The sequence below is a fragment of the Colletotrichum tamarilloi genome (genome assembly GCF_030869305.1).
Source record: "Colletotrichum tamarilloi strain Tom-12 chromosome Unknown Scaffold_38.1, whole genome shotgun sequence".
Classification (NCBI taxonomy): Eukaryota; Fungi; Ascomycota; class Sordariomycetes; order Glomerellales; family Glomerellaceae; genus Colletotrichum; species Colletotrichum tamarilloi.
Window position 1 is genome coordinate 15,873 of NW_026849421.1, and position 13,768 is coordinate 29,640.

The following is a 13,768-nucleotide window of genomic DNA, read 5'->3' on the forward strand; positions in this document are numbered from 1 at the left end:
CTTATTAATATTTATAATAATTTAATTTAGCGGACTAAAGTAAATATCAATCTAATATAGCTAAAGAGCTTCTTATATATACTTCGTAATTATATTTACAAAGAACTTTACTATTTAAAAAGAAGTAGTAATATTAATAATATAAAGTACTAATTAGTTAGTACCCTTATAGTTTATTAAATATATTACGTTAATTACAATTTTATAATTAAAATCGTAATTATCTTATAAGGTAAATTTAAATCGGCTAGGGGTAGTATTATTAAGTTAATATTATTAATAAACTTTCGTAAGCTTTTTAAAAGCTACGATCTCTACGTTATTACTAAATTATTAAAATAATTTTAAAAAATAAAGAACTAAAGGGTAGCTAAAGTACTAATATAAACGGTATAATTCGCTCTTTATTAGGTAATTAATAATAACTTTTTTATTATTAAGGAGCAGAAACTAAGGGTATCCCTATTTATAAATAATAAGTACTATAACGTCTCCTTTAACTAATAAGTTATTAATATTATTAAAATATACTCTTAGCTTATTTATATCCCTTAAGTAGTATAAAAAAAGAGTATTAATTAGTAAGACGTAAAAAGTAATATTACTAAATAGGGTATTAATAATTATAAATCTTAATAACCTTACGGGTTTATTATTACTAAATTAAATACTTATTTTACTAATTCTAAAGGTATTAAAAGTAATTTTAAGTTATTGTTATTATAATATAAAGAATTAAGGGTAGCCCGTAGTTAAGAATTCTATAATATTAGTATTAAGTATAATACTTTAAAAGTCCCCTAACGAGTACCTCTTATTTAATAAAAAAGAGGTTATTAATTCTACGGGCTTAGTTAACTCGTTAATAAAAGTAGTATTAATAAGACTATACTCTATTATTTAAGTAGCGAGGATATTTATAAGGGTTTTATTATTAATAATAGTCGTAAGGTATATTATTAAAATCTAGACTTCGTCCTCGTAATTATTTTTATAGTTAAAGTCGAAGTTATTAAAGTATTAAATTATAATATTATTATTTTCGTTATTATTAATAAGGGTAGTTCCCTTATAAAAGGTAAGGAATTATAAGTATAAATTTAGTATAAATCTTTTATTTTTTTCTTTACTATTTTTATATTTCTAGTATACTTAACGTCGCTCTTTTTTTAAATACTTAGTTAATTAATAGCCGGTTTTATAATAAATAAAGTACTTTTTATTAATAATATTACGGCTACGTTAATTTTATTTATTAAATCGGGTTTCTTTATTAAAGCTATTATAAGTACGGTTAGTTTAATAAGTAATAAGGACCTCTTCGTTATAAGCACTATTTTATAAATATTACTACTACTTATTATAATTACGTTCTCTCTCTATAGTATTAATTAAAGTACTAAGCTAGTAATAAATATTAGTAAATATAAGTACTAAGTTAAGTATAATAAGTCTATATTTTAATATACTATTTACGTAATAAAAGAGTTAGTTATTTATATTAAAAATAAATCCCTATATAGCTAGCGCTTTATAAAGAATTATAATATAGTTAATAAGCGTTTATAAGATTTATTAATTTAACTTACTTAGATTCTCGTAAATTATAAAGTACTAATAGAGGTTATAAAGCTTAATAAAGTAGTTTTAATAACTCGTAAATAGTTTAAAATATTCTTAAGTTTTCTAATATATTATATTAAAACTAAGTAGGCTAAAAGTATTACTAAGTTAGTTAAAGTAAAAAGTTAATACCCTTTTTTTAAATATATTTAAGAAAGTATTAGAATAGTACCGTTTACTAATTCTTATTTATTAATATAGTACTTTAAAAATCTAAAGCTTCTTATTAAAAATATCGTACTTCTTATTATTATATTTATTTTTATTATTATAAAGCTTAATAAAGTTAATTAATTAGCGAGTATTAAGTATAATATCGTTTTTAGTTTTTATATTAAAATATAGTATTTAATAAGATAGATTTTATTATTAAATAATAATAATTTTATTTTTTAGTTCTTTTTTTTTTTTTTTTTAAAAAGGTAATAGGTTAGTTAGTTAATAATAAGGCTAAAGTCGTAATTTTATTTACTTTAATTAAACTAGTTAAGGTTATATAAACTCCCTTATTATTTCTTTAGTTTATTAAATAAGATCGTTAGTATTTATTAATTATAAAAATAATAAATAAAAGAAATAAAAATCGTAATATAATATATTAAAGTATTTAGTATAGTTTTAATAAGCTACGATCTTTTTAAAAATTTAAATAAAGAAGTACTAAGTATTAAGAGCGTTAATAATCTTATTTATTATTTAACTACGGTCCCTAATTATTAAGTTAATATTATTATTTATAAAAAAGTTTCTTAGTTTTTTAAGAATTGTACTTTTTATTCTTAAAAAGTCCCCTATTTTTTAGTTATTAAAATCGGTCTTAGAGTCCTTTTATAGCTCCTTACTTATTAGACTATTTCAATAATAAGATTTTATTATAAAAAGGATAAAAATATTAAGCTTCTTATTACTTATAAAGGTAAGTATAATATTAAATAAGCCCTATTAAGTTAAGTTAACGTAGTCTTATTAGCGAGTTAAAATTAAATATAGTTTTATAATTTAAAAGTATAAATAGGTTTAAAGTAATATTAGCTAATCGCTAGCCCCTTCTTATTTATTACTAGGGCTAGTAATTACTATAATATATTCGTAAAGTAAGTTATATAATAGAAAATAATCGTAGTGTTTTAATTATAGTATAACGTTAGTTAAGTTAAAATAAGTAGTAAGTTAGTTATAGCGATCGTTTTAATAGCAGTAAGCGGGCTACTATTACTAGTTAAAAAATTCTATTTTTTTAATAAGGTATATAAATAGAAGGTTATTAGAGTTAGTAAAAAGTTATAAAAAAAGAAAAAAAGCCTTTTATAACCGTATTTTTAGTAATAAATAGAAAATTTTATTAATTACTAATTAGTAATTTTTTTTAGTATTTTTCGTATTTTATTTTTAGTAGTTTAGTTTCGGAGCTTTTATTAAGTTAGAAAGAGGTAGATTTACTAGTAGTATAAAATAGATCCCTATTACTATTATTATTAAGATCTTTTTTTTTCTTTAGTATTTTAAAATACTTTACTATTTATAAGAGAATACTTCGTTATTAACGTATTTATAATTCCGAAAGTCTTATTATTATTAAGCACTAGCCCGCTAGTAATTATTAAATTAATTTTTTAGTAGTTAATCTCTTCTTACTTATTATTAATTTAAAATAGTATTTAATTATAATATATTTAAAATAGATTCTTTTATAAGCGGCTTAATTAAAAAAAAGTTAGTAATTATAATAAAGCTAGTAAAAATAATATTAATAATAAAAGTAAGGTTAATAATAGTAATAAAATAGTTAATTTTTTTATAATAATAGCCTTAGTAAAAAAGATTATATATAATAAAGCGCGCTCTTAATAACTTATAACTAGTTAACTAGTTATTAACTAATAATAATAAAAAAGAGTTAAGGTAATATAAACTAAGCTATTTATTATTAATTAAATAAATAGAACTAAGTTAATAAATTAGAATAATTAGCGAGGTAAATTAAGGCTATTTCTTTTATAATTATATCCTTACTAACTTATAATAAAAATATATATATAATTTAATTACTAATTAATATTAATATATACGTAAATAGGTTAGACCTTTTAGTTATAACTAGGTTAATAAGTTAGTATAGGTTTATTATATATATATATCCGAGGGGAAGATTATAAATAGGGCCCGCGATCCCTCTATAAGTATAAGTAAGTAGAAGGGTCCGTCTGCACGGGCCCAGACTGCCTACCTACTACCCCTACCTAACTACCTAATAGGGCCCTTTTCTGCCTCGTAATCCAACACCTACCCCCCTAATGGAGGTGGAGGCGGTGTTGGATGTGAGTGAATCCTAGAAAGCCTAGAAAGCTTCCAAGCTTTCATTTTGAACCTGAACAAGACTTGCTAATTGATCTGATCCAAGACCTCAAGAATGCGAGTAAGTCACCATGTCATTACTACACGAGCCTTCCAAATACATATGTAGGAATACACTAATAGCATCTCTAGCCCTCTATAACTTTGACCTCACTGCGACACGAGAGGCACCTTTTCTCATTGGTCAATGTACTAGCTTCAGTGGCCAACAGGGAGACTGCGAAAGCAGTACTTTCAAGATCTCAGACATGACGATCCGCAACTGGGTCGGCGATGGCGCATCTACTTACGTTGCGGATATGAACTGCAGCCAAGGCTCGGGCGGCTGTGAAGACATTACTATTGAGGACGTTGACTTGAAGAACACTACAACCGGGGCTGATGTTACCAAGTACCGGTGCCGAGATGTTGTCTCCGTACATGGCTTTGAATGTAGCTGAGTGCTGTGAAGAAACCTCAAAGACGATGACCATGCGAGGTGATGGCATCTTTCAACGCGACTGGCTACACTGTTATCAACCTAAATAGTCTGACATGGACGCGATCTAAAGCTTGCTCCATATCTCTGACATCGGATCAACCGAAGAAAGATCATTTTCATCTGATAATAGTTGTAGATATTTCATAGGTTATTCATCAGGTAATGACCTGAATTCAATCGGAACTAACTCTGACTTTCTGACATGCTGGATCACGACGGGACTCCAATAATGCGCATCTTCGGACACGCTAAGATCACATTGGCGGAATGTCTTACACTTTTTAACTTTCTCCTGAAGAAGCGAGTCTTTGAACTGTCTATTAGAATGTATAAGTTCCACTTCCCACCTCTGTCGTTCTTCCAGCTTTGCTCCCCACTGCTGGAATCGTGATCGTTGCGACAGTATTCGGAGGGATAGTGACTTGCAACCGAAAATTGCTAGACTCAAGCCACCATTCGGCTGAGACCAGGCCATACTGGGTGTACAGGGAGCAGGCGGCGTTGGTGAGCATACCTCCAGGAATGGGTGCGATGCTGATTCTTTTGTATCCCGGAGCTGCTGGCGAGATGCCGCCAATTGTCTTATGCATCCAATCGGCAACACTGCCGTAGGCATAGTGATTAAAAGATGTCATGTCGCCAGGATTAATCTTACCATCTGGGAGCATACTGTCCCATCTCTCCCATCTATGGCAGGGTCAGTCATGATGTTTTTGTAGAGTAGCAACAATAAAATCTTACGTAGTTGTGCCGCCCATTTTCACTTGATACAGCCAACCGGGAACTTCCTCTTGCTGTATCATGCCATAGAATGTATCTGTCGCGTTAACCGCAGAGAGACCGAGGCCAAGGTAATGTGTCGCAGCGAAGCCGGTTCCGACCTTGTACTGATTTTGTTCGATAATTGCCCGAAGACGTTGCGTGGCGTTTGCAACTTGCGCGTCCGGGATTAGACCGAAGTATAAAGGTAGGATAAGTCCGGTCTGAGTTTCGCTCACCATAGTACCATCTATATTGATCCATAATGCCTGGAACTTCGTCTTGAGGTTGCTATATGCTGTATTTTTCAGATTAGAAGTCCAATTCGACAGCGGCATATAGCTAACTACGCAGGGGCTAATTAGGGGCCCTATTTACGATTATCGTAACTAGCCTAACCTATAGTTAGAACCTCTTTTTTATACTTATATAAAAATTTATATAATTTAATTAATCTCTTTATTAACTTACGGTTCGAACTAAGTACTTTATAATAAAAATACTAATATTAATTAGTAATTATATTTTATTATTATAAATTAATAAGGTATTTTATTATATAAAAGAGACGACTTTTTAATATTATAAAAAATAAAAAATCCGTATTAATTAATTTTATAAAAATAAACGAAAAAGGAAATAATTCTTAAATATTATATAGAATTAAGTAATCGTAGCTTTTTATTACTTATAAAAAGTCGATATTTATTATATTAAACTATATTAATTAATAAAACTACTTAAATAACTAGTTTTTTATTATTACTTTAAGTAGCTTTTTTACTAAATAACTTTTTTATAACCGGCTTATAATTAAAAATTAACTAGTTAAATTAATAAAAAAGAATACTTATGTAGTAACTACTTACCTAATTAATTAGTATAATAAATAAGCTCGATAGTATAGTATAAAAAAGTACTATATAATTAAGGAAAAAAATCTCTAAATATAAATATTTTTATTTAGTAATAAAAGTAATTTTATAAAAGTTATAAAGCTAAGAGATTTATAATATATAAAAAGGTCTATTATTATAAGGATTTTCTAAATATAATTATAAGCTCGTAATTTAAATAACTTCTTTATAGCTCCCTTAACTACCCCCCGGGTATTATTTTAAAATATAATATAAAAGACGGTTTTATAAAAAAAAAAAGGATTTAAAAGCTTTAATAATATTATACTAAGAATATTATAAATTTTAGAGATTAATTTAAAAAAAAAGCGGCTATTTTAAAATAGGTTTTTAACTTTTTATTAAAGTTATAATTAGTTTAAAAAAAGGCTAAAAAAACGAGGATTTAAAAAGAAAAAAAAAGAATCCTTTAGAAAACTACTAAAAAACTTCTTTTTTATACTAGCTCTTAATACGAGATTATTAGTTTTAAAAAATTAACTAAGTAATAAAAAGAATTATTAATAAGTAATAATTACTTAATAATAATTAAACTATAAAAAAGATTACTTAAGAAATATAAAATAAAGTACTAAGAAATAACTAAAAAAAAATTTCTAAAATAATTAACTTTATTTAATATAAGCGATAAAATAGTAAGTATTTTTAATAAGTCTTTTAAATTTTTAATTTTATAAAAAAAAGGGCTTAACTTTACTAATTATACTTAATTATTTATTTAGTTCTTAATAGCTTATTTAGCTCTTTTATAAGCTACTTAGTATTTATTTTTAACTATTCTTTTAAAATACTACTTTAAAAAAATAGGTTAAGAAAAGAAGGAATTTAAACGTTATAAAAAGTACGAGGCTTAAAAAGTTAAAAATATACAAAATAATAAAAATCGGTAACTAATAAAGATCCTACGACTAATTATTATATTTTTTTATAATAATATAAACGTCTATTATTATTATTAAAAAAAGAACTACTAAAACTTACTTTTTTATATTAAATAAAAAAGAAGATCTTAATAAGTATAATAGTTAGTAATTTAAAAGAATAATAATAATTACTAAAAATAATAAAAATAAGAGTAATAATAAAATAGTAAAAAGAAGTAGGAATTACTTAGACCTTAATAAATTCGTTAAGTAATAAAAGTACGGATTTATTATAGTTAGTACGTAAATTAAATATATCCTTATTAAAATTAAATATATTAATAATTATTAATATAGGTATAAGCTAGAGTACGACCCTTAATAAATTAGGGTAAAAAAAAAGAAAAAAAAACCCGATCCTAAATAAAATCCTAATTTTTTATAAATAAATAAATATTAACTTAAACTATTAAAGGACGTAAATATATAAAATTACGGATTAGCTTAATAATAAGTAAATTAACGTAATATTAATCTATTTAACTAAGGTTTATAAAAAAAAGGGGGCTATAAAAGTAACCCCTATTTTATAAAATCGTAAACGACCTTAGTTATTAACTAGATAAATAGTTCGTAAATATAAGCTTAAGAATTATAAAAGTAATTAATAAATTCCTCTATAAGCGAGGGGTATTACTAACGTAATTATAATTATAAAAACTATACGAGATCTTAGTAATAATAATTATAAAAAAGGAATTCGTATTATAAAACTAAATATAAGTTAATAAAACGTATAATTACTTTAATAAATTTAAAAAAAGGGTAAACGATTTAGATTTTTTTTTATAATTACTAATAATAATTTATTATTATAAAAAGATATATAAAAATAAAATATAATACTAAACGTATAATAATCGATAATTCTACTTATTTTAATCTATAGCTTATTATTATTATTAATACGAAATTTAGTACTAATTAGTTAATAAAAAAAAAATAAATAACTTAAAATTACTAATAATACGTAATAACGTAAGGATCGTATATAAATATTAAAAATATAATAGTAAATACGAAGTAATTTATAAATTTTAAAAAAATCTTTTTAAAAAAGAAATTATACTCTAGGGGGAAGTACGAGGTTTTATAAAAAACCCTAATAATATTTTATAATTACTATAAAAAAGTTGGGATTAAGGAATATTAATACTATTTAATAATTAATATCGTATTTATAAGTAAAGCTTTTAATTATTATTATAAAATAGTACGTAATTTTAATTAGAACGACTTTTTTAGTATTATTAATATAATCCGAAGCCGCTTTAAAACCTATAATAAGAATCTAAAGCTCTTATTTAAACTACGAGCGATTTTTTTTATATTTATAACTAAGATAATAAAAAGCAAATTATAAATAGAAATCTTTAAAAAACTTATTAATTAAATTAATAAACTAATAAAAACCTAGCTAAATAAGAGGATTAATAAGTAAAAAGTTAGATATTTTTATAGGGAATTAATATACCGGCGTCGTAAATTAATATACTAATATCGCTCTTATATTAATATTACTATTCTATTTTTTAATTAGTTTAAAAAAATAGTACTTCTTTATAAAAGCGGTAAGAGTAACTATATTAATATAATTATTCTTATTATCCTCTTTAATCTAAGCTTTAGTTTAAGATTTTTAAAAATAAGAATATTATTATAACTTACGTACTCGTTTAGAACTATTATATTACCTATTTAAGATTTATAAATCTTAAATTAGTTAATAATACAAGCTTTTATAAATTTTAAATAAATAAGGCTTTTTTTTATTATATATTTAAAATATATAAAAAGTAAATTATAGTAACGTCTATTTAATTACTTTTTTTAATATAATTATAATAATTTATTATTATTATAAACTATTTCTTATTAACTCCGTTTTTTCTAAATACTAAACTATATTAGCTATTTACTTATATAATTCCCTATTATCCTCCCCTTATTAAAAATATTAAATTAGTTCTTTATTTATTATTAAAATAAGCTTAATATTTAGCTTTAACTTAGTTAACTTATTTTTTTTATAAACCTAGTTAATATTAACTTATTTTTATTTTTAAATAAATAGCCTCGCTTCTTATTATTTATATCCTAATTATTATATATAATACGGGCTTAATTAGCTAACTAGCCCTTTTTAAATAAAGCTAGTTATAATAAAATAAGCTATACTATATTCTTTAGCTTATTATAAAAAAATATAATAATTTTAAAGTTAAGGATTTAATAATATAGATTTAAAAAAGACGTTTTTTAAAAACGTTACTAAGAATATACTTCTTATTTATTAAAAATAGCTAAATTTAATATTTTAAAATAGATTTTATAATAGTATAAGATACTTAGCTTAATTAAAATAGTATAATTTAAACTATAGGATCCGAGGGGGTCTAAGAATAGCTTTTTATTAAATAGTATTACTTTTTTTATAAACCGGCCTTATATCCTAATTAAAATAAAATATTTTAAAAAAAGTATTATTTAAAATTTACTTAAGTATTTAAAATAAGTATTTATATACTCCCAGCTTATAAATACCTCGTTCTTTATATAAGCTTAGTAAAAGCGTAGTTTTTAATTACTAATTATATCCTATATAACGTTTATAAACTAATATAAATAATTAAGACTATTTAAAAAATAAGTCTTAATATTATTATTACTTAACTTAGTACTAGAGGTAATGCGAGTATTAAAATTTTAGTATTTTTAAATAAAATAACGGGCCTACTATATTTTTAAAAATAAGTATATTATATAGAAGTACTAAAGGATTAGGTATTAGTTATTAAACTCTTTATAGAGCTTAGTCTAGGCTTTTTTAAAAGTATACTTAGTTTTAATAAAAATAATAAGCTTTTATATTATAAAGACCTTATGATATATATAAAGGGGGGGCTTATTAATAAGTATATTAATATAAGCCTTATCCTTATTACTTAGTATAATTATTATTTATATTAATAACTAATATCCCTCGTTATTAAACTTATTACTATTATTATTATAACTACGGTCTTTAACCTATTTTTACTTAGCCCTAAGTATAATATTAAAGTTAATATAATAAATATAAAGTTATTACTAAACGTCTAAGAACTACTTATTTAGTATAGCTTTTATTTACTTATTATAGTTTATAATAATAATAATAAAATAATAAACTAAGTATTAGTTTATAAATTAGTAAATACTTACTAAGAAAAACCGGAAACCCTCTAATCTCTCGTTATTAATAAAGCTAAACGCGGTATTATAAATAGATCTAAAATAGATCTACTTAGTAATTTAAAAAAAAGAGAGCTTAAAGCGATTAGTATTATAAATATTATTAAAACTAATTACTTTAGGGAATCGCTTCTATATTTAAAAATAATAAAAAAAGGTCTAAATAAGGCTAATAAAGTAGTTTAGCTCGTTATTTACTTATTTTATTATATATAAGATATTTTACTTATTAAATAGCTTAATTAACGCTATAATTAGTGAGTATTTAGCTAGTTTTTCTCGGTTTATATAAGCCTTAGTATTATAAATATCTTATTAAATAAATAAGGACTCTAAGAACTATTCTTAAATAATAGTACGTACGTTACGTAATTAAATCCTAACTCGTTAGTTTATAGTTTTAATAATATCCTTAACTACCTTAATAAGTTTATAATATAAAGGGTACGTAAAAGCTTTAAAGCTAGGGTTATAATTATATTAATTATACTAGGGGTTTAAACAATAATATAATAACTACTTATCCTCTTCTTAAGCTTTAGTAATAACTTACTATTTATAACCGTATTTATAAAATTTATATTATTAAATACTAGCGCTTTATATAGGCCTAGGCTTATTAAACCGATTATATTAAAAAGTATATTAAATAATTCGGCCTCGAGCTTTATACTTATTCTATTTTATAATATTAAATTTATTAGCTTTTATAAAGTTATTAACTTAGTTAAAAAGGGTATTATAAGTTTATTTTAAATTACTAAGAATTAATAAGTTTAGGATTTTAATTATAAAAAAAGAGGAGGATCGGTTATTTAAAATATAATAAGAAGTTATAATTCGGAAAAACGCTTCGCTTTAAATAAAGGATAGTTATAGGGGTAAATAGGGTAATAAGTTAACTTAAGGACCCTATATTTATTATTATTAATAAATATATTTTTATTATTAAAGTAGTATTATTATTAGTTATTAATTAGTTTTAATAACCTATTTAATAAGCTAAAGAGTATTATTAAACTACTTTATTATAAAATAAAAACGTTATTAAGATTATTTATTAAAAAGAGAGGGGTTATATTTTAAAAAAAGTCGTAAAAAGGTAATCCGCTAGGTTTTTGTTATTCCCTTAGGGAAATAGTAAGTAAAATATAATATAAGCTCTATACTAAAGTAATTATTTATAAAAAGTTATGTATTTTATAATATATTAGTTAGGAGCTTAGTAATAAGGTCGCGCTACTTTTTAAAATTACTAATTTTATAAAATTAGTTAATATTAGAGTAGCTATTTTTTTAAAAAAATAATAATAATAGTTAGTTAAATAATAATAAGAGGCCGTAATTAATTAATAATCGTTTTTATAAAGAGGGAAGTCTCTTAATAAGGGTATTATTTTAAAATTAGCCTTAAAGAACGTTTTTAATTTTAATTATAAAAGTTATTATAAGTAAATATTATAAATTAGATTTCGAGGCTTAATAATATAACTTAAGTATAAAGGGAGTAAAGGAATAAAAGCTTAGGATACTTTACAAGTATTTAGTAAAATCTAACTATATTAATAATTTTTTTTAGACTAATTAAAAAGTAGAATAGCGACGCTAATATAAGAACGACGCTAATATATTAATTTATAACGTTAGTATATTAATTCCCTTTTTATATTATAATTTAGTATATATTAAAAATAAAAATAACTTTATACTAGGTATTTAAAAATTATAAAACGCTCTATTTAAAGCTAAGATCTAGTTTTAATATTAAAATAAAAATATTATACTAAACTTATTTCTAAGTATATAACGGCCCTTATTAATAATATTAAATTAACTAGATATATAATAAAAAAAAAAAGAGATTAAGTATAGTAATTACTAATAAGGAGGCTTAAATTCGTTAAATAAATAGAAATTTAACTCGTAAATAAAGTAATAAAAAAAGTAATATTTTATTTATAAAAAGGGTAGATATTAATTAAGTAACTATTTTAAAAAAGAGTATATTAAATTGTATAAATAGTATAAAAAGTCGAGGGTAGTAAATAATAAAACTAACTTTTATTAGTTTAACTAATTCCTTATTATATATAAAAATAGATCTGGGGGTATAAAACTTAGCAATAGTAGCTATAATAATAGCTTAAAATATTTATTTTTTATAAGAAATTTAGAAAATAAAAAAAATCTCGCCCTTTATACTAACAAATAAATTATAATAAAATCGATAATATTAATTACTCTTTTTTCGCTCCGTTAGCTTTTAGAAAACATATAAAACTAAATAAATAAAAAGTAATAAAAGCCCTTAATAAGTAGGTTTTTATTTATAAATAGTAAAAAAAGGTCCCTTATATAACGGATTTAAAAGTAAATAAAAGAACGAATTTAATAGTATAAAATTCTATTTTTTTAATACTTAAGGAGAAGATATTATTTTTATTAATATTAAAAAAAAAATATTAAAAAATTCTAAGGGTAGCTAGAGGGGTCCTTTTTATATTATTTAGATTATTTAAATACTAAGCTTATATAGGTATTTTACGTAAGTAAAAGGTACGGCCTAGATAATTTTTATAAGATTATTTTAAATATTAAGGTATTATAATAGTTAATAAAAAGAAAAGGGCAATTTTAAGTATTATAAAAAATTATATTAATAATATTTAATACGTTAATAGTAAGTATTATAAAAATTAGCTTTAGTTTAAGTAAAAAAATCGTTACCCTAAGTATAATAAAAATAAAAACGTACTTCGGAATAATAACTTTTTATATTTTACTTATTAATACCCTATTTCTCTTATACTTAAAAAATATAGATCGACTAAGTATTATTTTTAATAATATAAAAAATAAAATCTTTAGTAGTAAGTATTTTAAAATAATTAAACGATAATAGGGGTATATATTTATAAAGCTTATTAATAATACGAAGTTAATTAATTATTTAATAAAAAATAAGCTTAGATAACTATACTAGAGATTTAGGTACTCGTTAGTTATGAGGCTATATAGCTTCTTAAAATAATTAAATAATAATAATATTAAAATAGGGGTACTAAAGTAGTTAATAAAAGTATATTATTAATACTAAATAAATATATAGAGCTTATATAAATTTAAATTTAAATTACGTAATAAGCTTAATTTTAATTAAGAAATTATTATTAATATTTTCTATTTAAATAGTCGACCGGTCTTATATATAACTAACGAGGCTATATTATTTTAAATAAGGCAATTCCTCTAGGATTTATAAATAAAAATAGTATAGGTAGTTTTATAAAAAAGCTAGATTAATATATATTAAGAATTACTAAATAGTATTAGAACCGATATTAATACGAGTTTTAAATTAATGAAATTTAAGGAAAATATAATAACTTATAATATATAACTAAAAGTCGTACTTATAAAAACGTATTATAATATTAGAAAATTAAAAAGGGTATATTAATAATTAAAAAGGGCGT

The 13,768-nt window shown here is 22.2% G+C and overlaps 2 protein-coding genes across 2 annotated transcripts; both read right to left on the reverse strand.

Annotated features, from left to right (window-relative positions):
- Positions 1-462: 462 nt before the first annotated feature.
- On the reverse strand, positions 463-663 carry CTAM01_09500 (uncharacterized protein; the record flags this gene model as incomplete). Its single annotated transcript, XM_060525519.1, has 1 exon — positions 463-663. A coding segment is annotated over one exon (201 nt), but the record flags the coding sequence as incomplete, so codon positions are not given.
- Positions 664-4,779: 4,116 nt separating this feature from the next.
- CTAM01_09501 (uncharacterized protein) lies at positions 4,780-5,482 on the reverse strand (the record flags this gene model as incomplete). Its single annotated transcript, XM_060525520.1, has 3 exons — positions 4,780-5,146; positions 5,201-5,393; positions 5,458-5,482. The coding sequence occupies 3 exons, from the start codon at positions 5,480-5,482 to the stop codon at positions 4,780-4,782; spliced, it is 585 nt and encodes a 194-aa protein (XP_060379766.1).
- Between the last annotated feature and the right edge of the window lie 8,286 nt (positions 5,483-13,768).